Source organism: Tursiops truncatus, chromosome 14 (genome assembly GCF_011762595.2).
Source record: "Tursiops truncatus isolate mTurTru1 chromosome 14, mTurTru1.mat.Y, whole genome shotgun sequence".
Taxonomy (NCBI): domain Eukaryota; kingdom Metazoa; phylum Chordata; class Mammalia; order Artiodactyla; family Delphinidae; genus Tursiops; species Tursiops truncatus.
The window spans coordinates 67,260,174-67,283,296 of NC_047047.1; the positions used below are offsets into that span (position 1 = coordinate 67,260,174).

At 38.3% G+C, this 23,123-nt stretch overlaps 1 protein-coding gene and 1 pseudogene across 6 annotated transcripts in view; both read right to left on the reverse strand.

Annotated features, from left to right (window-relative positions):
• The window catches only part of BABAM2 (BRISC and BRCA1 A complex member 2), a 453,750-nt gene that overhangs the window by 419,816 nt on the left and 10,811 nt on the right, over positions 1–23,123 (reverse strand). For all 6 annotated transcript variants that reach the window (XM_073791483.1, XM_073791482.1, XM_073791484.1 and 3 more), the window contains one exon: positions 22,959–23,110. In XM_073791483.1, coding sequence (XP_073647584.1) covers positions 22,959–23,086 — 128 coding nt within the window. In that variant the 5' untranslated portion in view covers positions 23,087–23,110. The remainder of the gene's footprint in view (positions 1–22,958; positions 23,111–23,123) is intronic.
• LOC109551179 (mitochondrial import receptor subunit TOM6 homolog pseudogene) lies at positions 14,126–14,762 on the reverse strand (annotated as a pseudogene).

The following is a 23,123-nucleotide window of genomic DNA, read 5'->3' on the forward strand; positions in this document are numbered from 1 at the left end:
AAAAAATAAATTTGAACACTGCTATATTTAAAATAGATAACCAACAAGAACCTACTGTATAGCACAGGGAACTCTGCTCAGTATTCTGTAATAACCCAAATGGGAAAAGAATTTGAAAAGGAATACATACCTGTATATGTATAACTGAATCACTTTGCTGTACAACTGAAACTAACACAACATTGTTAATCAACTATACTCCAGTATAAAATAAAAATTTAAATAAATAAATAAATTTGAGTGAACATGAACAGTGCAAAGGTAGGGTACAGAAAAGAATAAATGGAAAACTGGTAGGGGACAGGGGAGGACAGAGAGAAAAAAAACAAGAAGAAGTAGAAGAGTGAACTGCAGTGGAAACAGACAACACAGTGAAGGTAAAAATGGAGAAGGGGAGAGAGAATGGGAGAGCGGAGGGAAGAGGGAGAGTTAATAGATCTGAAGTGTCATTAAAGGATTCCCTTTCCTGCTGGTGAGAGGTGCTTTCCAAAGATGAAAGAAAAGTTTTTTAAATTCTCAAATTCTTCTCTTTAAGTGATTATGAAAAAACTTAGCATCTGTTATATGAGCATATCTGGAACTACAAGATAATGGGACAAATGTGCCATCCACGGATTTCAGGCGTAGGTGGTTTCAGAGGATTTTTTTCTTAGATTGCCATTTGAGATACAATTGTTATACACTATGAATTTTAAAGCCTCGTGCAGGTTAAATAATCGGTCTCTTCCTTGGTTTCCTCATCTGTAAAATGGGGATGATAGTCACACTCCATGGAGCTGTCATGAGGATCCACTGACTTGATATATATAAAGTGCTTAGAACAGGGCCTGGTACAGAGTACGTAATTACTGTTAGGAGTATTCAAAAGCACAAATTGCAAAACCAGAAATATGGAGAAGGAAAGTCTATCTCAAACACTGTATTCATTAAAGCCTTAATTTTGCTTGGGTAATAATTTTCAGAATTTAAAGCAAACAAGCAAAAAAAAAATCTTCAATTGACCCCCTCACCTCACTACTATGCCTTCTTTATTCCACAGACAAAAATTATCAGAGGGGGTCCCATCGTGCAGAAATTGAATCAGAGCAGTAAAATGATTTTCCCAGGTCCCAAGTCGAATCTAATGGAGCCCAGGATGCCCCTCATGTTGCACAGCAGGACCCACAGGGGAAGAAAGAGAAGAATATCAGCTGGAGGATGTAAGTGGTGGCAGAGCCGGAAGAGAACAGGAGCCATCAGAGAAAAGCAAGGAGGGGAAGCCTCTAGTCTAGACCAGAGGCTTTCACACCTTTCTGATACACAGTAAGAAACTTATATATCACCACTTTGTACCACCCCTCACTACACACACATGCGCTGAGTATATATGTACATATATGGGTACGTGTGTATACACAAGTGTCTATGTGTCTATATATACAAATTGAAACATTTTTCTGTAATACCTAGCTCTACTACATGAAATGCACTGATATTTTTTATTCAGTTCTATCCTATTTCATATTTTTTTAATGTGGATCAAGACCCACTAAAATGATTTTATAACATACCAATGGGTTACAACCTGCCAATGGTTTGCAACACAAAGCTCTGTCCAATACAACCTCAGAGAATATAATTTCCAGAAAAATGAAGATAACAGTACTGTACTCCACACTGGTTAAAACCATCCCTCAAACACGTCATTCAGCTCTAGGTATTACACTTTGAGAAGTAGAGAGACTAACTGGATCACATTCAGAAAAGCCAACAAGAATGGTAAAAGGACACAAATCACATGGTATAAGCAAAGGCTATGTGTCAGCCTGCAGAAGAGAAAAATACAAAACGTGACAGCTATCTTCATTTATGTGAAGTACTGTTGCATCGAGGATTCATTGTTTGTTCCATACTGTGTCAAGATGTAGAAGTGACACAAAAGCACTTTCTAACAGCACAGCTGCCCAATAAGTGGCCTTGGGACTCATGGAGTTTCCCTGTGACTGGAGATACTCAGGCACAGCCTGGACAGGCGCTTAGCAGGGAAGCTAAGAAGGGGCTAATATATCACATGGTGGTTGTTAGAAGGGGCTAATATATCACATGGTGGTTGTTAGGGTTTAATGTCTTCCAATCCTGAAATTCTGTTAACTCTAGACTAGATTAAGACAGTATTATACTATAACACGACTTAAAAAGCCAACACCAGTTCTTTATTAAGTTTTTATAAAAAAATGAATTCTACCATGAACTACATTAAACAACCTGAAATGGCAAATGTTGACATTTTAACAAAAAACAATATAATAAAAATTGACTTAATGTGCCCAGCCCAGTCAAAAAAAATCATCAGTTTCGACAGAAAAAGTGAAATGCCACCCAAGTCACTGGCATAGTGTTAAGATGTTTATCAACTTAGGAAATATAAATCCATATATAGCTTTAACAAGCAAATAGCAAAAAAATGTTTCATCTTTTTTTTTTTGGTGGGGGTGGGGTCCCGTGCCGCACAGCATACAGGATCTTAGTTCCCCCACCAGGGCTCAAACCCGCACCCCCTGCAGTGGAAGCATAGAGTCCTAACCACTGGGCGGCCTACAATGTTTGATCTTTAAAATGCGCAGGAATAAAGGAAGAAGGTTTCCCCAAAAAAGACTATATTGTAAACATTCTCTCCTTACTCAAAAGTCATGCTTCTTTGGTCTATATGTAGAATACACAAACAAAGTAATCATGCTTTGTCTGAATTTTTACTAAACCAACTAACTGAAAGTTTTGAGAGAAGTCTTCATTCTTATAACCTTCTACCACATTTGTTCTACTGTATTTGTTTCAAACGAAAAAGAAACCAGTATCTCAGATTATGCAATGTGTAGCTAGGAATTACTTATCACTAATGTACTACACTGTCTCACCCCTCAGATAGAATTCTCAAAAAGGCCAACTCCGGGACTGTCAGAATGTAGAAATCCTCTGAATAGTGACACTCAAAGTGGGGCCCATGGACCAGTACTAGACTATAAACTATTACTAATCCATGATGAGACAAGCACAGATACTGAGTAAGAATTTAGAAACTTTTAGAGCAATTTATAAGAGTAATTTTAATTTTGATGAATCTAATATAAAGAAGAATCTAATATAAATATTTCATTTTTCTAGTAATTCTTTCTTATTATATTTTAGAAAAGTATCAGTTGGTGACAGACTGGACTTTTTTTAAAACTCTAGTCCTTCACCAAAGACAGTTTGAGAAACATTTATCTAAATATCCTTTAAATGCTGAAGGTCCTTGACCATAAAGATAAACTGCTTTACTTTGATGTCCCCCAATCTCTCTATTCCCTTTGGTTTTCCCACTACAGTAACAAACACTATTTACTCCTTGCCAAGTGTTCTTTTGATATCCCTGCTAGGTTGACAATAATATCAATATAGCTCACTGCTTAAAATTTATCATTGGATTATCTATCTGTCTGCTCAGAATTTGTAACACTACTTCATTTGCATCCAGATGTAGCGCCAACATGTTCTTGGATTCATTCCTTTTAAGAAGATATTAACTAATTTGATGATCCAGTTTGGAGGGGTCACCCAATCTTATAATATGACTGCTGGCATCATCTGTGGCAGTAAGTCATAATTTTTTAGAAAGTCTAAAGATAGTACAGCTCAGTTCTAAATCCTAGGCCTCCACACCTAAAGTAGTGGCCTGCTGCGTCCTGAACTCATGATTAAAGACCTGATACCTCTGCAATTCTGCCAATCTACCTGGACTCTCAATTCTCCATTTGAACTATTTGGTCCCCAGAATCCCTTCTGATTACACATTCTTTTGTTTCTTACACAAATATGTACAAAGATGTATATAATAAATATATAGTAGTCCCCCCTTAAATGCAGTTTTCCTTTCCAAGATTTCAGTTACCAACGGTCGAAGTCTGAAAATATTACATGGGAAATTCCAGAAATAAACAGCTCATAAGATTTAAGTTTCATGCCCTTTCTGAGATCTCGGGCTGTCCCATCAGGAATCCCCAGCCATGTCACAGTCTGTTCCTGACATCCAACTGCTGACATCATCAGGGCTCAGTGATCCAGGATCACCTGAAGCAGATGGTCCTCCTCCTGACCAACCGTCAGGTCATTAGTAGCCTAACACTAAGTCACAATTCCTGTACCATTTACCTCACTTCACCTAATCATGTAGGCATTTGATCATCTCCCATCATGTTAAGAAGAAAAAGGGTACTTACAGTACAAGATATTTTGAAAGAGAGACCACAGTCACATAACTTTTTTTACCGTATATTGTTATAATTGTTCTCTTTTATTATTGTTGCTGTTAAGCTCTTACTGTGCCTAATTTATAAATTAAACTTTATCATAAGTATATATGGAGCTCAGTACTATCTGTGGTTTCAAGCATCACTGAAGGTTCTTGGAACATATCTCCCATGGATAAAGGGGGACTAGTGTATTTATAAAAACCTGCCAATAACAACTCCTAAAGACATTTTTATTATCCAAAAATATAATCAATACTACTCTTAGGAAAAATTAAATAAATACACAGGGCTGTACTATAAGAAATTATTCCAGAATGCCAATAGTTACATACTTTTAGTTAAAATGTGCAACATCACTTAAGCTTCCAACCGTTCAATAACTTGAATAATGGAAAAAAGCAAAAAAAAATATGAAGGAGTCTGAGAATTTAGGTCAAAGAATGAATCAGTGACAGACAATAAAATAACTACATGTGTTTAACTTCTGCCCCAGTTCCAACTATGAAATTGTTTAGTCTTTAATTTGTAGACATCTACAAGCTCTTGTCAATTATCTACAACACTGAGAGCCAGCTCATTTATAGTAACTTATTGCCTAGAAAATATTGTTATTTTAGACAGCTACTTTTTCTGAATGACTTCTAATACCTCTTCCTGATGTTTAAGTTTTAGTCTCAACTGCCTAAGAAATTTCTGAAATCTATCCAGTAAATGGGTTTTCTTACTACCATATCTAAAGATGTTTCACAAATGTAGATGGCCAAAACACCTGTTTCACAGTATACTATATTAATAAGTGACTCCTATCTTTTTCTGGCCAATGCTTTCTTAAAAAATAAATAAATAATATCTGGTAGAGAAGACCTGGGATCCAGTCCTGTTCTCCACAACGTATCAGCTAAGTAACCCTGAATGAGTTACTTAATCTCTCTGAGATTTATGTCCTCACATGTTTTTAAAAAAATTTTAAAGGGATGATTATAAAAACATTCCTCACAGATTTACTGAGGGCAAAAAAGAGCCAATGAAAAAAGAGCTTTGTACTATTCACAAATGCTAAATACATTTATTGCCCATTTCTTTATGGTAAAAAGATGACAGATAGATAGATAGATAGATAGATAGATAGATAGATAGATAGAAGATAGATAGGGAGACAGATAGATAGATATTGTCTATTTAGAGCTCTGAATCCACTGTTGGCCATGGTCAGTATCCACTATCCAATTCACAGTAAAATAAATTTTATATTCTTTCCCAGGAATGCTATTGAAAGTTCTGTCACTCCTACAATATAAAGTATATACTCACACAAAGAGTCCTGATGATAAACCTACACCGGGAAGGGCACAAAGTGACAAAGATGCTCTCTTTGGAATTTCATTCTTCCCCAAGTCTGTTTCTTCAATCTTCTATCCCAATGTCTGTGTTTTCTCCTAATACTAATAAAAATTTCCCCTGATGCTGTCTCATCCCACTGGGTTCCTACAGCAGAAACTGTTTTTAAGCCAGATCTACCTTTTTTTAAATGAATTACACAAGTGAAAACCTTTCACTATAAAAAAATTATAATAATATGGAAATCAAAGTACCAAGTATCCCTTCACGGCTCATACTTCCCTCTCCCAAGTTAACCACTGAATTGAGGTTTTTAAATATCCTTCCAAACCTTCCCCCATACATTTAGATATACATATGTATACATCTATAGAAGACTTGTGTACACAGATACAGTCATACAATACCTGTTATACTGTAGACTGACACTTAACCTACTTGCCATTCAGTCCTGATCAACACTCCTCTAGTGGCACTTTGGCAATACAGACAATACTTCCCAGTGGTGGGTCACTGAGATCATTCCACTCACAGCACAGTTTCTTAGAGCTTCAACAAGTATTTACTGAGTGCCTACTTTGTGCCACATACAGGGTGTAAGGTCCTGAACAAAACAGGCATGGTGCCTGCCTTCATGGAGCTAAAAGTCTGGCGTTAAGACACAGCATTAAATAAATAATCAGCTGTGGGGCTTCCCTGGTGGCACAGTGGTTGAGAGTCTGCCTGCCGATGCAGGGGACACAGGATCATGCCCCGGTCCAGGAAGATCCCACATGCCGCAGAGCGGCTGGGCCCGTGAGCCACGGCCGCTGAGCCTGCACGTCCAGAGCCTGTGTTCCGCAACGGGAGAGGCCACAACAGTGAGAGCTCTGCGTACCGCAAAAAAAAATAAAAATAAAAAAATAATCAGCTGTGAACATAATTTCAAATGGCAGAAGTGCTAAAATAAAATGTTACAGGAGCAACCTAAATGGGAAAAGAATTTGAAAAAGAATAGATACAGGTATATGTATCACTGAATCACTTTGCTGTACACCTGAAACTAACACAACATTGTTGATCAACTATACTCCAATATAAAATAAAAAGTTAAAAAAAAAATAAGATGTTACAGGAGAACACAGCCAGGAAACCTAATTTAGATGGGGGCTAGGAGAGCCCTCTGAAACTCTGAGAAAATTACATTCAAGCTAAATCTGAAGCATTGTAGAAATCAGACAATTCATAAAGGGAGGAGAAAGAATGATCCAAGAAAAGGAAGAAGGTGAGCAAAAGCCCCCACTGGAAAAGGGCTTGGGGCCTTCTGGTAACAAAGAGGAGGTCAGTGAAGCTTCAGGGAAGTAAACGACGGGAAAGCAACACAATATAAGGCTGAACAGGGGAGAGGTGCCCAATCACATGGCAAATCACTGAGCATTTGGAGATTTTATCCTAAAAGCAAAGGGAAGCCATTCAATAGCTCTGAATGAGTCACAAGATCTACTTTTGATTTTTAACTTACATTTATTAGATTTCCTGAAAATAATATAAATGGCTGCTAGGTAGAAAACAGATTAGAGAAGAGCTGGAACACTTATGAAGAGACTGGTTAGACAACAGTTGGTGGTGCTGACAGTGCAGATGGAGAGAAATGGCTGGACTGGAGGCCAAAGAGCCTCTGAGAGGAGCTGATGAGGCTAAAGAGACATGTGCATTTCAAGAAGTAATGATATCTTGAAGTCCACACTCATGATTGGGACAGGATTCCATTTCAGCAGCTCACTTTGCTGAGGAGTCCCTCTCAATGGCTGCATGCTTGCCTCTGCTTTTCTTCACCCTTTCTTCTCTACAATCTTTTCCTGTCCCAATTTTATCTCCCTGTATTGTCCCTCTGCCTCCCTCCATGGCTTCTTTTTTCCCTCCATAACCTTCTCCCTTACTTAGATACAATATGAAACTGAAATAATTTTTAAATGTTTACTCTACTTAATGAATAGTTCTTAATTTAAAATCCAAAGGATTCAAACATGTATACATACATTCACCGAAAGATACGTACTAGAATGTTCACATCAGCACTATTCATAAAAGACAAACACTAGGAGCTACCCAAGTGCCCTCCATCAGCTGAAGAGATAAACTGCTGTGTTCAAATAATGGACTACTCCTTACTCAAGCAGGAGAATCAATATATCCACAACAGTATAAAATCTCACAAACATAATGTTGAAAAAAAGAAGCCAGACACCAAACGGCATTTTTGGAATATAAATTCTACTTACATTAAGTTTTTTTTTTAAAAAAAAGGCAAAACTAACCTATGCTTTCAGAAGGCAGGACAGTAGTTATCCTTGCACGTGTGATGGGGGAGGAAGAGCACCAGGAGGATGCGTGAGGAGCTGGTAACGTGTTGTGCGGGGTGCTCACTACACAAACGTGTTCCGTTTGTGAAAATTCACAGAGTTATATAACATATGATTAGGTGGACTTTTCTGAATGTATTCTGTACTTCAAAAAAAGTTTTTTAAAATCAATGAGTTTAGACCTTTAATGTCCAGGGGAAGGGAGCAGTAGCAACAACTAACCACTTTTTTGATCCATGATGCCCTCTAACGACCTTTTTTACCCCAGGAGACAACTGTGATATAGCCCTGAACTTAGAACCACGAAATCTACTCTCAGATTCCCAGCTTTTTTTTTTTCTTTCTTTTTTTTTTTCTTTTTTTGCGGTACACGGGCCTCTCACTGCTGTGGCCTCTCCCGTTGCGGATCACAGGCTCCAGACGCGCAGGCTCAGCGGCCATGGCTCACGTGCCCAGCTGCTCCATGGCATGTGGGATCCTCCCGGACTGGGGCACGAATCCGCGTCCCCTGCATCGGCAGGCAGACTCTCAACCACTGCGCCACCAGGGAAGCCCAGATTCCCAGCTTTATACTTATTGTGCTTCTACTGTGCCGTGTCCTACTCTAGGCACTGAGGACACAGCTGTGATGCCAGGTGAGGCCCCTGCCTTCTTTGAGGCAATATATGCTTGAAATTGGCAAGAAGCTGGATCCCGAATGGAGAAAAACGGGAGACCTGCTTTTGATGGAATGGTCTAGCTAGACCACCCTGAACAAGTCACTTAACTTACTTGAGTCTCAGTTACCTCATCTGCCTTAAGGGAGTATTATAAGGATCAAATGTGATAGGATCTTTCAAAGCACTCATAATGATAGCATTATTAATGATAACAGCTCTTATTACATTATTGTCCTTACTACTCAATATAGAGTTGCTTGAGTTAACCAGTGTCAGCCTGGTCTACACACTAATACAGTAACAATAACAAGGAATAATATTTTGGGGGCCGTTAATTCTCAATTAAGAGGTTTCCACTCTGGGTAGAAGCAGGTGTATTGATAAACAGCTCTCCACTCCCTCTAGAGGGGTGCTAATGACACAAAGACCTGACTCAATCTCAGCACAGCCTTCTCCAGCCTTTAAAGAGAAGTAAGCACGGGGCAGGCTGGAGAAGTGATAGCAGCCTCTCAGAGATCAAACTAACCAACCAAAGAACATCTATGCAGTACCTTCATTTATTATCTGACCAGCACTTTCTTGGTACCACCATGAATCAAGGTCCATACTTAAAGGAGCTTAAAATACGGTATCAGAACTAAAATCAAACAAAGACAACAAATTTAGGGGAAAGTGAAAGGACTGAGCAATCAGAGACTTGGTATCAAATCCTGGTTCTGCCATGTAGCAGCTTGGGACCCTCACCTTGACCTCTCAGGACTGCTTCCGTCCTTGTAACAAGAGGATGCCAACACCTACACCTTGTGCATTGATGCTGCAGAAGGCAGTGTAGCTAATGTGCCTAGGACACGATGTGGTGTAGCAGCTACTATTACTGCTACCATCGTCGTGATTATTTTATAGGCAGAATTCCACTAAAAGCCACTAGTATGCAGCCCAAAGTGTCTACACGTTGGTTCCCTCTATTCCTTCTGACTGCATTCCCTAAGTCCTACACGGAGCAGTATGTACTCAGATACATTTACACTATAAGGCTAAAAATACAGTAGGAACATAAATCTATGTGCTTGCACAGACTGAAAAGGTAAAAAAGCCTCTTTGAGTTTTCAGAACCTCAGCTGCTTCTAAAACTATGAGGATGCTCTCCCTGCTACTTATTCTGGCTTAAATCTTGGGGCAGCCTCCTTTACAGAAGCTATTTTCATAAGAATTTACAGTTCAAGAATAAGTTCACAATTTCAGCACTGTTTTAGCTTTCCTCACAGTACTTAATTTAGTTTGCCTTCTCAGCCAAAGGCTTGAATCAAAGCATAAATTGAAGGAAGAAAAAACAAACAATGGTGAAAGACTGATAGCCTTTTCTGTAAGGTCAGGAATAAGACAAGGAGGCCTGCTTTCACCACTTCTATTCAAAATAGTACTGGAAGTCCTAACAAGAGAAATTAGGCAAGAAAGAGATATAAAAGGCATCCATATCGAAAAAGAAGAAGTAGAACTACCTCTGTTTACAGATGACACGATCTAACATGCAGAAAACGCTAAAGATTCCACCAGAAAAAAACTGTTAGAACTAATAAACAAATTCACCAAAGTTGCAGGATACATAATTAACACACAAAATTCAGTGGCAGTTCCATATACTAACAATAAACAATTTGGAAAGGAAATTACAAAAACAATCCCATTTACAACAGAATCAAAAAGAATAAAATACTTAGGAATAAACTTAACCGAGAAGGCAAAAGACATGGACACTCAAAACTACAGAACATTGCTGAAAGAGATTAAAGAAGGCACAGACAAATGGAAAGACATTCTGTGTTCACTGAAGACTGTTAAAATGTTGATATTATCCAAAGCCATCTACAGAGTCAATGCAATCTCTATCAAAAGCTCAATGACATTTTTTGCAGAAATAGAAAAAGCCATCCTAAAATTCAAATGAAAGCTCAAGGGATTCCCTAATATCCAACACAATCCTGAAAAAGAAGAACAAAGTTGGAGGCCTCATACTTCCCAACTTCAAAACTTAATACAAAGCTATGGTATTCAAAAGAGTGTGATACTGGCATAAAGACAGACATATAGACAAACTGAATAGAATAGACAGCCCAGAAATAAGCTCTCACATATATGATCAAATGATTTTCAACAACAATACCAAAAGCATGTAATGGCAAAAAGATTGTCTTTTCAACAAATAGTGTTGGGAAAACTGGATATCCATGTGCAAAAAAAAATGAAGTTGAACCCTTATCTTACACCATACCCCAAAATTTTTAATTAAAAACTGAAAATGGATCAAAGACCTAACCATAGAGCTAAAATGATAAAACTCTTAGAAGAAAACATAGGGGGAAAGCTTTATGACATTGGATTCAGCACTAATTTCTTGGACATGACACCAAAAGGACAGGCAACAAAAGAAAAAATAGATAAGCTAGATCTCATCAAAAGTAAAAACTCCGTGCATCAAAGGATACTGTGAACCGAGTGAAAAGGCAACCCATGGAATGGGAGAAGGTATTCGCAAATCATATATCTGATAAGGATTTGATATCCAGAATATATAAAGGACTCCTACAACTAGGAAACATCAACAGAAATTTAAATAGGCAAAGGACTTGAATAGACATGTCTCCAAAGAAGATACATAAATGACCAATAAGCACATGAAAAGATGCTCAACAACTTTAGGGAGATGCAAATCAAAACCATAATGAGATACCACTTCATATTCGTTAGGATGACTATTATTTTCTAAAAAAATTAAAAACCAACATGTGTTGGTGAGGATATGAAAAAATTAGAACCCTTGTGCATTGCTGGTGGCAATGTAAAATGGGGCAGCCACTGTGGAAAACAGTATGGTGATATCTCAAAAAATTAAACGTAAAATTACCATATGATCCAGCAATTCCACTTCTGAGTATGTTCCTAAAAGAACTGAAAACGGACTCAGAAAGATGTTTGCACACCCGTATTTATAGCAGCATTACTCACAATAGCCAAAAGGTGGAAGCAAACTAAGTGTCCATCAGTGGATGAATGGATAAACAAAATGTGGCATATACATGCAATGGAATATTTTTCAGCCTTAAAAATGAAGACAATTTTGACACATGCTACAACGTGGATAAAACTTGAAGATGTTATGCTAAGTGAAATAAGCCAGTTACAAAAAGACAAATTCTGCATAATTCCACTTATACAAGGTACTTAAGGTAGTAAGATTCATAGACAAAAAATAAAATGGTGATTGCCAAGGGCTGAGGGATGGGAGGAATGGGGGGTTACTGTTTAATGCGCAAGGAGTTTCAGTTTTGCAAGATTAAAAATGTTCTGGAGATGGATGGTGGTGATGGCTGCACAACACTGTGAATGTACTTAATGACACTGAACCGTACACTTAAAAATGGTGAAAATGGTAAATTTGTGTTACGTATATTTTACCACATTAAAAACAAAGTATGTGCTAAGCCCGAAATTGAACCTCCATGTTAGTAATTTACCGAACCACAAAAATTTTTAAATAATGCTTTTTAACTGAAAAAGTCTTAGGAGTCTACAGATGAAAAAAGCAATTGTTCTGAAGGCATTATACCTACTTAACAGTAGAATATCAAGATGTTTCCCAAAACTTCCACTTGATTCCAGATCTCTTATCAATAAGTTGGCAAGAGCAAAGGCTGAGATAAAAACCTTTGCAGAAAACAAAAAGGATACGTTTTTCAAAAAGTCAAGAGAAGCAAGGTCAATGGGAAAAACAGCTTTCATAACATGCCATTAGAAAGATAACCAAATGACTCAGGAAATGTGGCCCTGGAAAGGAAAATTACGAAATTATTTCTCAAGACCGTGGCACCAAAAAGCAAGATTATTCAAGCAACATGGAAGCTAAAAAGGGGGCTGTGTTACATGCGCATGAGGAGTCCTTTAACATATGACTGATGGCACAGGACAGTTAATTTGGAGCCCTGAAACAGATTTATGTACCTATCAACATGTATTAAAAGAGCCCCGCTTTAATCTTAAAGAATTTTGCAAATTTGTCATTCTAATTAAACAAAAACGAGTCAAAAAGTACTACCTTAAAATTGCACAGAATAGAGAGGACAAAAGATAACAGTAGGAATGATTTTTTTTCGTTCTCTTTAATAATGCAAAGCAGAGCTAGGAACAGACTAAATTAATCTTATACCCCTCTCCTTTACACGTTAGACTGGCTACTTCCCTTCATCTCTTCCCCTTCCCCAACTTCCATACCAAGTGAAGTCACCCTGAAATTAAGTCACTGCAGGGCATGAAAAGCCCAAGACTGACAAACATCTAAAACTCCGGACTCAGATTTATCCTAGCATTCACCACCCCAGGCTCCGTGTGAACACTGTGGAATCCTAGCAAAAGTTCCCAAGGCCAGTGACTGCAGGGTTCACTGAGCCAAGGCCAATAACACCACACTGACTTTTCCAAAAAAATCCTAAGTACAAAATATCCACAACCCCACCCACCACTGCCCTCACTAGCTCTCCACCTTCCAGCAGGGCTCCCTAATCTAGCCTGCACACCATCTTACCAGGCCTTGCCAGGCAGGCTTCTTCAACCCTCTGCTAAGAACTGCTGCATGTCTCTGCCCAAGACAAACAATGTTCAATCTCTAATAGCTGTTGAAAACTGTTAGGTTCTATCTGCTGGAAAAAAAAAAAAAAATTGATCTCTCCATGCCCATTCATTCTTCAACCTAATCAAATATTCCAAATTATATCCACCTGCAGGGTCTAAGTTAGCCACATTAACTTTTTCCTGTCTCCATAGATCTCCAAAAGGCAATGAACAGGATAGAAAGTTACCCTGGAAACAAAAGTCTCTGACTCGCCTGTCCTTTTCTGCTCTATGATTTCTAACCTTTGTAATATATGTGTGCGCTCCCTTTTTTTTTTTTTTTAAGATTTAATTTTATTTCTTTTTGGCTGCGTTGGGTCTTCGTTACTGCGAGGGCTTTCTCTAGTTGCAGCGAGCAGGGGCTACACTTCGTTGCGGTGCACGGGCTTCTCATTGCGGTGGCTTCTCTTATTGCAGAGCACGGGCTCTAGGTGCACAGGCTTCAGTAGTTGTGGCACACAGGCTCAGTAGTTGTGGCACACAGGCTTAGTTGCTCGACAGCATGTGGGATCTTCCCAGACCAGGGCTCGAACCTGTGTCCCCTGCATTGGCAGGAGGATTCTTAACCACCCCACGACCAGGGAAGCCCCCATGTGTGAGCTCTTACCTTGCTCTGCTCGCCTGGGTCTTATTAGACAGCTCCTTTATATCGTTTGCATAGACACTCATTCTTTATAGAGTCCCTGATTCTGGAATGCCAGTGTGATTCTACCAACTAACAACAATAATACAGTGAAATAATAAATATATATAATATACATATAAACTATGAAAATATATTATATATACATTATACATAATGTTATAATAATAATATAATAGTAGCTACCATTTATTGAGCACTATGACCAAGCTATTCTAAGTGCTTTATATAAGCTATTTCATTTCATCTCCATAACTACTTTTTATTTTGTCTTTATGTGCAGTCTTTAGTTCAAGTATTTGTTAAAATACCATTAGGTTATTCCTCAGGACAAGAGCAAAGATCATCCCCTGCAGAAACTTAGGAACTATGCACAGAACTTTACAGAACAGAAAACAACACTTTAGCTGAAGCCTGACTGCTCACCAGTGATTGGTGTTCTGAGTGGACTCAGCGAAGAAAGGAAATCAAGCAGGGAAGGAAAGGTGCCCCTCTGGGCAAGTCTTATGATGGTCCCAGACTGGAGGCTCTGTTTCTGGAAGGTTCAAGTACAGCACAGGGATTCTATGTGTCTTTTTTGGCTACACGCCAGGCTGAGGGGCCATTAGTTTAATGTCACTCAAATTCCTGGCCAGCCAAACTCCCGCAGCAAAAAGTCCCAAACTGAGGATCAAGTTCTTCCAGAAATCCTATCGGGGCGAAGTGGTAGACACCCCGAAGCCAATATCCCACACCGTCCGGAATTTCAGGAGCTTCATTTGCCGAGCCGGCAGTGTTCATGTCAACCCCACTGGAAGCCATAGCAGCATTTTTGGGCTCCGCAAGGCCTCTCACCCCCATAACTACTTAATAAGATAATTATTAATATCATCCCCATTTAAGAGAAAGCACGGAAAGGGTATGTAACTTGCCAAAGGTCATAAGCTACTAAGCAGTAAAATCAGGATTCAAACTCAGACCTCATTGGCTGAAAAACCTACATTCTCACCATTATATCATGCTGTGATCCAACACCTCTAAAGATGGCTCACTGGGTTCCAGCCCCATCCACCCTGACTTCTGGCTTGTGCCTACCCAGCCCCTCTCCCCAGCCTTGCTTGAGCTCTTCTGGTCCTGGCTATGTTTCTTTTCTCCAAATTCTTAAGTATTCTTAAGTATTCTGATAAGAGATTACTGAATTATTAAATTTTCCAATATGTCTCCTGATTCTACTTTAAATTCTATAATGGCTTTCCTATATGCCAATAAACCACTAAGAATTTCTATATGATAGCAGCCAAAGAATAAACATCTAGGAAGTTAACAGTAAATGTGCAGGAACAAAATGAAGAAAACACAAACCTTTATTCACATACACAAAAATGGATGTGACTAAGAGAAATTGACCATGTTCCTAAAGATGTATACTCAATATTATAAAGCAGGAATACTCAATATTGTAAGACTATGATCCAAGGGCCACTTACCTATTTTTTTAATAAAATTTTGTTAGAACACATTTATTCATTTTTGTATCATCATAGATTTTGTGCTACAATGGCAAAGCTAAGTAGTTGCAACACAAACAGTAAGATGGTAAATATTTTAATACCTAAAATATTTACTATCTGACCCTTTACAGAAAGTTTGCTGACCCTTGTTGTAAAGATGTCCATTCTCTCCAAATAAATAAAGAAGTTTTATAATGTCAAACTCCCAGCAGGTGAGACCACAAGTACTCGAACATATTATAAAGCTATAATAATTGAAAAGCGATATAATTGTACAAGGCAAATACAGACCATTGAAAAGAAATAGAAGGTCAGAAATAAATATAAGAATTTAGCATATAAGATGGCATTTCAAAATAGTGACTGAGTAAAGGATTTATTTTATAAACAGTGTTGGAATAACTAGATAATTATTTAGAAAAGTAATAAAATCCCATTCCTACAGTGTATTATACACCAAAATAAATTCCAGATTAATTGACTACTTTTCAATAAAAATGAAACTATTACAGAAGAAAATATAGGTGGTCTCAAAGTAGAAAAGGCATTAATTGTGCAAAATGTTAAAAGAATCCATGAAGGAAATAGATTTGATGACAACTTACAAAGTAAAAGTTTTGGCATATCAAAGATAAATACAAAAGGAGATTCTTTACAACCCCATGTTATAGCAAAAGATAGATACAAACTGAACAACTATCAATAATAACTGATTAAATTATAGTACATTCACACACTGGAATATATGCAGAGATTAAAAAGGAGGCAGCAGCTCTAGAAGTACTAATATGAAATAATCTTCAAAATATCAAGTTAATATGAATGTTTAATATGTTACTATATCAGTTATCTATTACTACATAACAAGCCATCCCAAAACTTAGTGGCCTAAGAAAACAATTTTTGTTTCTCATCAATCTGCGGGTTGGCCAGTCAGTTCTGCTGGTCTCTCCCTGGCTCACCCACTCAGCGGTACTCAGCTGATGGGTTGGCTGTGCTCAGCTGAGCTGAGCACAGCTGGGACAGCTGGGATACCTGAGCCATTCTTTCTAAAGGAAACTGGACTAGGAGACTTCTGAACATGGTTGTGGGGCTCTTCCACGAGAGTGAAAAAGAACACAAGGCCTCTTAGGGCCTAGACTAAGAAGCCACACAACATCATTTTCACCACACTCTACTGGTAAAAGCAAGTCACAAAGCCAGCCCAGATTCAAGGGGTGAGGAAGTAGACTCTACCTGCTGATGAAAGGAAGGACAAAATCATATTCAAAGGAGAAGAGATAAATAGAGAGGCAGGCTTTATCAGGAGCCATTACTGTAATAATTTACCACAGCTATTGCTTATATAGAAATAAAAAAAAAAAAAGAGGGCTTACATCAACAAAGAACACCTCTAAAAAGAAGTAAAAGAAGCTGGTAAGCAGTAGTTTCCTCCAGAGAAGAAAATTTGGGGAAAGGAATAGAAAGGAGACTTATCTTCTGCTTAATACCCTTTTGTATCTTTTATTTTTTTTACCTTTTATTTTTTGTATGTTGTACATTTATTACTGCCTCAAAAATGAATGCTATTTAAGATATTCTGCATATTGAATAAATTAATTGAATGACACTGAAAACTTCGGGAAAAACCATCTGTAATACCTGTGACAAAAGGTTAATCTTCCTAATACATAAAAAGTTTACAAATCAATAAGAAAAAGACAAATACCCCACCAAAAAAATGGACAAATGTCATTAATTCGTAATTTTCACACACACACACAGACATGCAAACACATGCCAATAAGTGAAGCAAAATAAAAGAGCAAATACCATTTCTGTCTATTGAATTAGCAAGTAATATTACAAAATTTATAATACTGATATTATCAAAACTAGAGGAACTAGCATCCTCATATACTACTAGTGGGAGTATAAATTGATAATACATTTCTGAAAACAAGTATGTGTACATTTACATATCCTTACATATAAATACAATAAACCAATATATTAAATACATCAAAAGCCTTAAAATTTACATACTCTTTGGTCTAATAATTGAAATTTTGCTGACACATAGGAATATATACATCCATAGAGGCACTTTAACTTTTTATAGCCCCAGGGAAAAGACCTCCAGATAATGAAACTGACAATCACCTAATAAAAAGGCCAGGTTTTTTTACTGCCTGAAAAACAGTTCCTGGACCCAATTCCAATGTACATGTGGAGGCTTTCCCATACCAACAGCAATTCTCACCCTACTGGTTTCTGACAGTTCAACTCCATTCTGACTCTGTCTATCCAGAGATAAAATCAGATTCCACAGCTAAAGGGCTCAGTCCCATAAGACCACCTCCACTTCAGATGCCAGGGACCCACTGGCTATAAATCAGAGGTTCCCACCACCCCCTCCTCAGGTTCTACTAATTTGCAAGGACAGCTCACAGAACTCAGGAAAACCCATTTACTCACTAGATTACTGACTCACTATAAAGGGACATTAAAGGATCGAATCAACAGCCACAACTTCTGGGTTTTTATGGCAGCTGCATTATTACATAGGCATGATTGATTAAATCATTGGCCATTAGTGATTGATTCAACCTCTAGCCCCTCTTCCCTCCCCAAAGGTCAAGGGGTGGGACTGAAAGTTCCAACCTTCCAAGCACAGGGTTTGTTCTCCTGGCAACCAGCTCCCACCCTTGGGTGGGATCCAAAAGTCACCTTCCCTCAAGCATTTGCAGGAACTGAGGACAAGAGACCAAATATTACTTCACCGCTCTTGCCATTCAGGAAATTTCAAGGGTTTGGGGAGCTATGAGCCTAGAACTGTGGCTGAAGACCAAATATATATGAGATAAATATAAATCACAACACCACACTGCTTGATCACAACGCAGTGAAGCTCAGTAGTTGACAAGCCCACCTATGCTCAAAGAGCTTCAAATTCACATTTTAGAACTTCAGCCTTTAATAGACATGGACAGCCAAGAATCATCAGTTTAAGGAAAGCCACCAACATGAAAGACAGCAAAACAGAGATAATGCAAGGTATAGAAGAAATATTTAAACATTTTTTAAACATTTAGTCAATTATACCTCAACTGAAAAAAAAAAAACTACAGTTAATATCCTACAGAAAAGAAAATACTACATCCATAAAACAACAATATGTGTTGGGGGTCCCCAAGCTTACAGATCAAGGCCTCCAAAATTCAAAAGGAAGATAATTTGCAACCTACACTTTTGCACCTGCCCAAATTATCAACCAAGTTTAAAGTAGAATAAAGATATTTTCAGACTTTCAGGTACTCAAAAATGAACCTCCTCTTCTCCTTTTCTTAGGATGCTATTGGAGTACATGCTCCAACAAAGCTAGAGGGTAAAACAAGAAAGTAAGATATGAGATTCAACACAGGAAAGAGGCAAAGGGAATGATACAGTGATACAATGAGAGCTGCCTGGCAGACCTAGACAACAATCAATCCAGATTAAAGCCGTTCCTCCATCAATCTTCTCACCTTCCCATGTCAGCAGATGGCATGACCATCTACCTACCCACTCACTCAAGCTAAAAAGAAGTCATTCTTGATTCTCTCTCAAAACCCAAATTTGGGCTTCCCTGGTGGCGCAGTGGTTGAGAGTCCACCTGCCAATGCAGGGGACACGGGTTCATGCCCCGGTCCGGGAGGATCCCACATGCCGCGGAGCGGCTGGGCCCGTGAGCCATGGCCGCTAAGCCTGCGTGTCCGGAGCCTGTGCTCCGCAATGGGAGAGGCCACAACAGTGAGAGGCCCGAGTACCACAAAAAAAAAAAAAAAAAAGGAAAACTTTAAAATTCTTAGAGAAAAATATATTACTTTTGTGTAGGACAGAATTTCCTGAAGTGGTCCCTTTCTCTCTCTTACAAATACACACACACACACACACACACACACACACACGCACGGGCACAAATCTAAAAAGGAAAATATTGATGAATCTGACTTCATTAAATTAAAACTTCTGGACATCAGTAGCACCAAATTAAGAACATAAGCCACAGACTAAATGCAGATATTTGTAATATATATAACTGCCGAAAGATTAGTATCCAAAATACGTAAATAATATTTTAAGATCAATAAAAATATATATAAACAATCCACTTAAAAGACGGGCAGGGCTTCCCTGGTGGCACAGTAGTTAAGAATCCGCCTGCCAATGCAGGGGACACAGGTTCGCTCCGTGGTCCAGGAAGATCCCACATGCCACAAAGCAACTAAGGCCGTGCGCCACAACTACTGAGCCTGCGCTCTAGAGCCCGCAAGCCACACTACTGAGCCTGAGTGCCACAACTACTGAAGCCCGCGCTCCCAGAGCCTGTGCTCCGCAACAAGAGAAGCCACCACAATGAGAAGCCCACACACCACAACGAAGAGTAGCCCCCCATCGCCACAACTAGAGAAAGCCCGCGTGCAGCAATGAAGACCCACCGCAGCCAAAAACAAATAAAAAAAATTTTTTTAAGAGTATTAAAAAATTAATTAATTAAACAAGAATCCTGGCCTTAATACTGACAGCCTAGCAACGGAGTTTAGAAACACACATAATCTTAGATAAGGTAGAAAGATTTAGTTGCCATAAGAGAAATAAAGATGAATTGCGATTACAAAAAAAGCAAACAAAACTTACTTTGCATAGATTCTTGCCTATCTATTCCTTCTGTGAGTCAGACCTAGAATATAGATACTCTGGTACCTCATCTCTTCAAGGGCAAGTAGCTATATACAGTAACAAGACTGGTTCTTATGACCTCTAAAAATCAGTCTCCTCAGTTTATACTTCCGTGTACACTGTGTCCTACAGGGTATGTGCCAGTTGAGTTAATAGAAATTCCAAATGTTAATCCCAATTCTCATAACTGAGTGCTGCTGATCTAAAAGAAAGGGAAATGCCAAAAGTGACACACCAAAAGAAAAAAATTCTCTTCTCTAACTCTGTCATTGTTTTGCTATAGAAACTTGAGGAATTCACACTTTGGTTGACGGAAGGACCGAGGAAAGAATTGTTAATGAGCTTCGAAAGAACTTTCATGAATCTTTCAGCCAAGTACTACATAAAAGGCATCAATAATGCTCTAGATTAATAAGGCTTTTCACATCATTTTATGTGTAGCAGCTTTGTTAATGTAGGTAGAGGTATTTTTATTCTTTTTTTAAATCAAAAGAAAGTAAATTCCATAAATACTACAAGTCATTAAACACTGTTTCAAATATTTTTCACAGAGCGAGTCCAGACACAGCCAGGTTTAGTGGATTCATTTCAAATTGATCATCAGATCCACTATTTGCATTTAAACACTCAACTAGGGCTTCCCTGGTGGCGCAGGGGTTGAGAATCCGCCTGCCGATGCAGGGGACACGGGTTCGTGCCCCGGTCCGAGAGGGTCCCACATGCCGCGGAGCGGCTGGGCCCGTGGGCCATGGCCACTGAGACTGCGCGTCCAGAGCCTGCGCTCCACAACCAGTCCCCAGTCCTCTGGGCATCAGTCCCCTCTCATGTCTTCAATACCTCTGAAAAGAATGCTTGTGACAAACTAAAGAAAAAAGACCTTTTTGCATGTCCTAGCCATTCAAGCCAGTAAACATCCCTGGTACACAGATGTGTTTTTTTTTTAATGACAACTTTAATGAGATATAATTCACAAACTATAAAATTCACCCTTATAGGTGCATAAATCCGTCATTTTTTGGTATATTTACAGAGTTGTGTAACCATCACCACTAACTAATTTTAGAACATTTTCATTACCCCAAAAGGAAACCCCAGGCCTGCTGATTAATTAAATTGAAGGTAATAACAGACCTTTTAAAAAACAGCCTACCATTCCAATAAAATGTCCAACTAACTTAGTCTTCTCTAACTTACTACCTTATATCAAGGTCTTCAGCTTAGTCTGAAAATAGCAAGATTTGCAGAAGGCAAAAACAAAAGAGCTTAAAAAACAAAAGCTAAAAGAATCAAGAATGTAATGTTTCTAGTAAGAAAATGCTCAAAAAATGATGGGGATATGCTCAAAAGCCAATTTGACAGGGCTCTCAGTGACAAAGACTAGAACTACTGAGCCAAAAAAATAAATGAATATAGTATTTGGATTATAACCAACAGAATAAAATAAATACCTAAAATTTCATACTGACATAAATAAATAACAGAATAAATAAATAATTGGGGGGTGGGAAGGAATAGTGCTTCTTTACAGAATTCAAATTACTAAATGTGGGAGGAATAGGGACATTAAAAATCACCCTTATACAAGAACCACAGTAACAATTATTGCAGGCAAGAACAATTAATGGATGCTGAAATTAATGGACAAAAGTATGATGAGAAACAGAACATCTGCACAGTCTCAAAATGTCACTCCACAAGACACTTAAGAATTACAAAGGGAAAGTCAGTTAACTTTACAGTAGAGAAACCTGGTACACACAATCTTAACCAAGTGGTCAAAGTTAATATACCAATAACTAGACTTATGAACATCATGTACTCCCTGATTTGATGCACTGAAAATGGTTCAACATCTCTTCTGTAGTATTCTTGGGTGGAAAAATAATGTGTTTCTCACTCTAATAAAGGGAAGACATTAGGCAAACCTGTACTGAGCAACATTTTACAAAGTAACTAACCAGTGCTACCTTTAAAAGCTTCAAAATCATGAAAGACAAAGAAAGACAGGAACTGTCACAGGTAAATGCAATTTGTATCCTGGATTGGATCCTGGACCAAAAAAGGACATTAATGGGAAAACTGGCAAAATTCAAATAAGGCTTACAGAGTAATTATCATCATGTAATGATGATAATTTTCTGTAGCATTTTTGTAACTTTTCTTTAAGTAAATGTATTTCAAAATAAAAAGTTGGGTTTGTTTTTTTTTTAATTGGGGTATAGTTGTTTTACAATGTTGTGTTAGTTTCTACTGTACAGAGAAGTGGAGTTCCCCGTGCTATACAGCAGGTTCTTAGTAGTTATCTATTTTATACATATTAGTATATATATGTCAATCCCAATCTCCCAGTTCATCCCACTCCCCACCCCCCGCTTTCCCCCCCTTGGAAAAAGTTGGGATTTTAATGCAACATTTCTGGCCTGAGATATTACTGTTTCAACTCAGTTGTGAAAAATGACTCATTGTTGGCTAGCTATTATAAATTTCCTATTAGGAGAGGCTATCAAATAATGTCAGATTCACAATCTTAAATCCCAGCTCTTACAGTGCATACTGAATTGCAGAAGACACAGCAAGAAAACAAGTCAATGATGAAAAACACACTTGCTAAAAACCACACGGCACGCTGTTAACAAAGAGATATGCCTTTAAAATAAAAAAGAACATTCTGATCATAAAGCGATGGCCCACAGCACAGCTAAAACAACTTGAAACATAAAATGTCAAGAACTGGACAAAACCAGTCAACACGTGATAAGGTCATGACTTGATGAATTTCTGTGGTGTTCAATTTTTACAAGCCTGGTGAGAAAGGTTTGCTATTAGCTAAAGCTTGGATTGGTTCTGGTACATACCCTGATTTCAAGTCAGTTATCCTCAAACAGTTTGTAGCATCCAGTCCCACTTTCCCATTGCGGACCACGCTAGATATGAATGGGGAGAGCATTGGAGAAATTCGGTTCAAGGCCACTTCCGGAGACATTTTAACTTGACTTGCAGATCACCACTGAAAGGAGAAG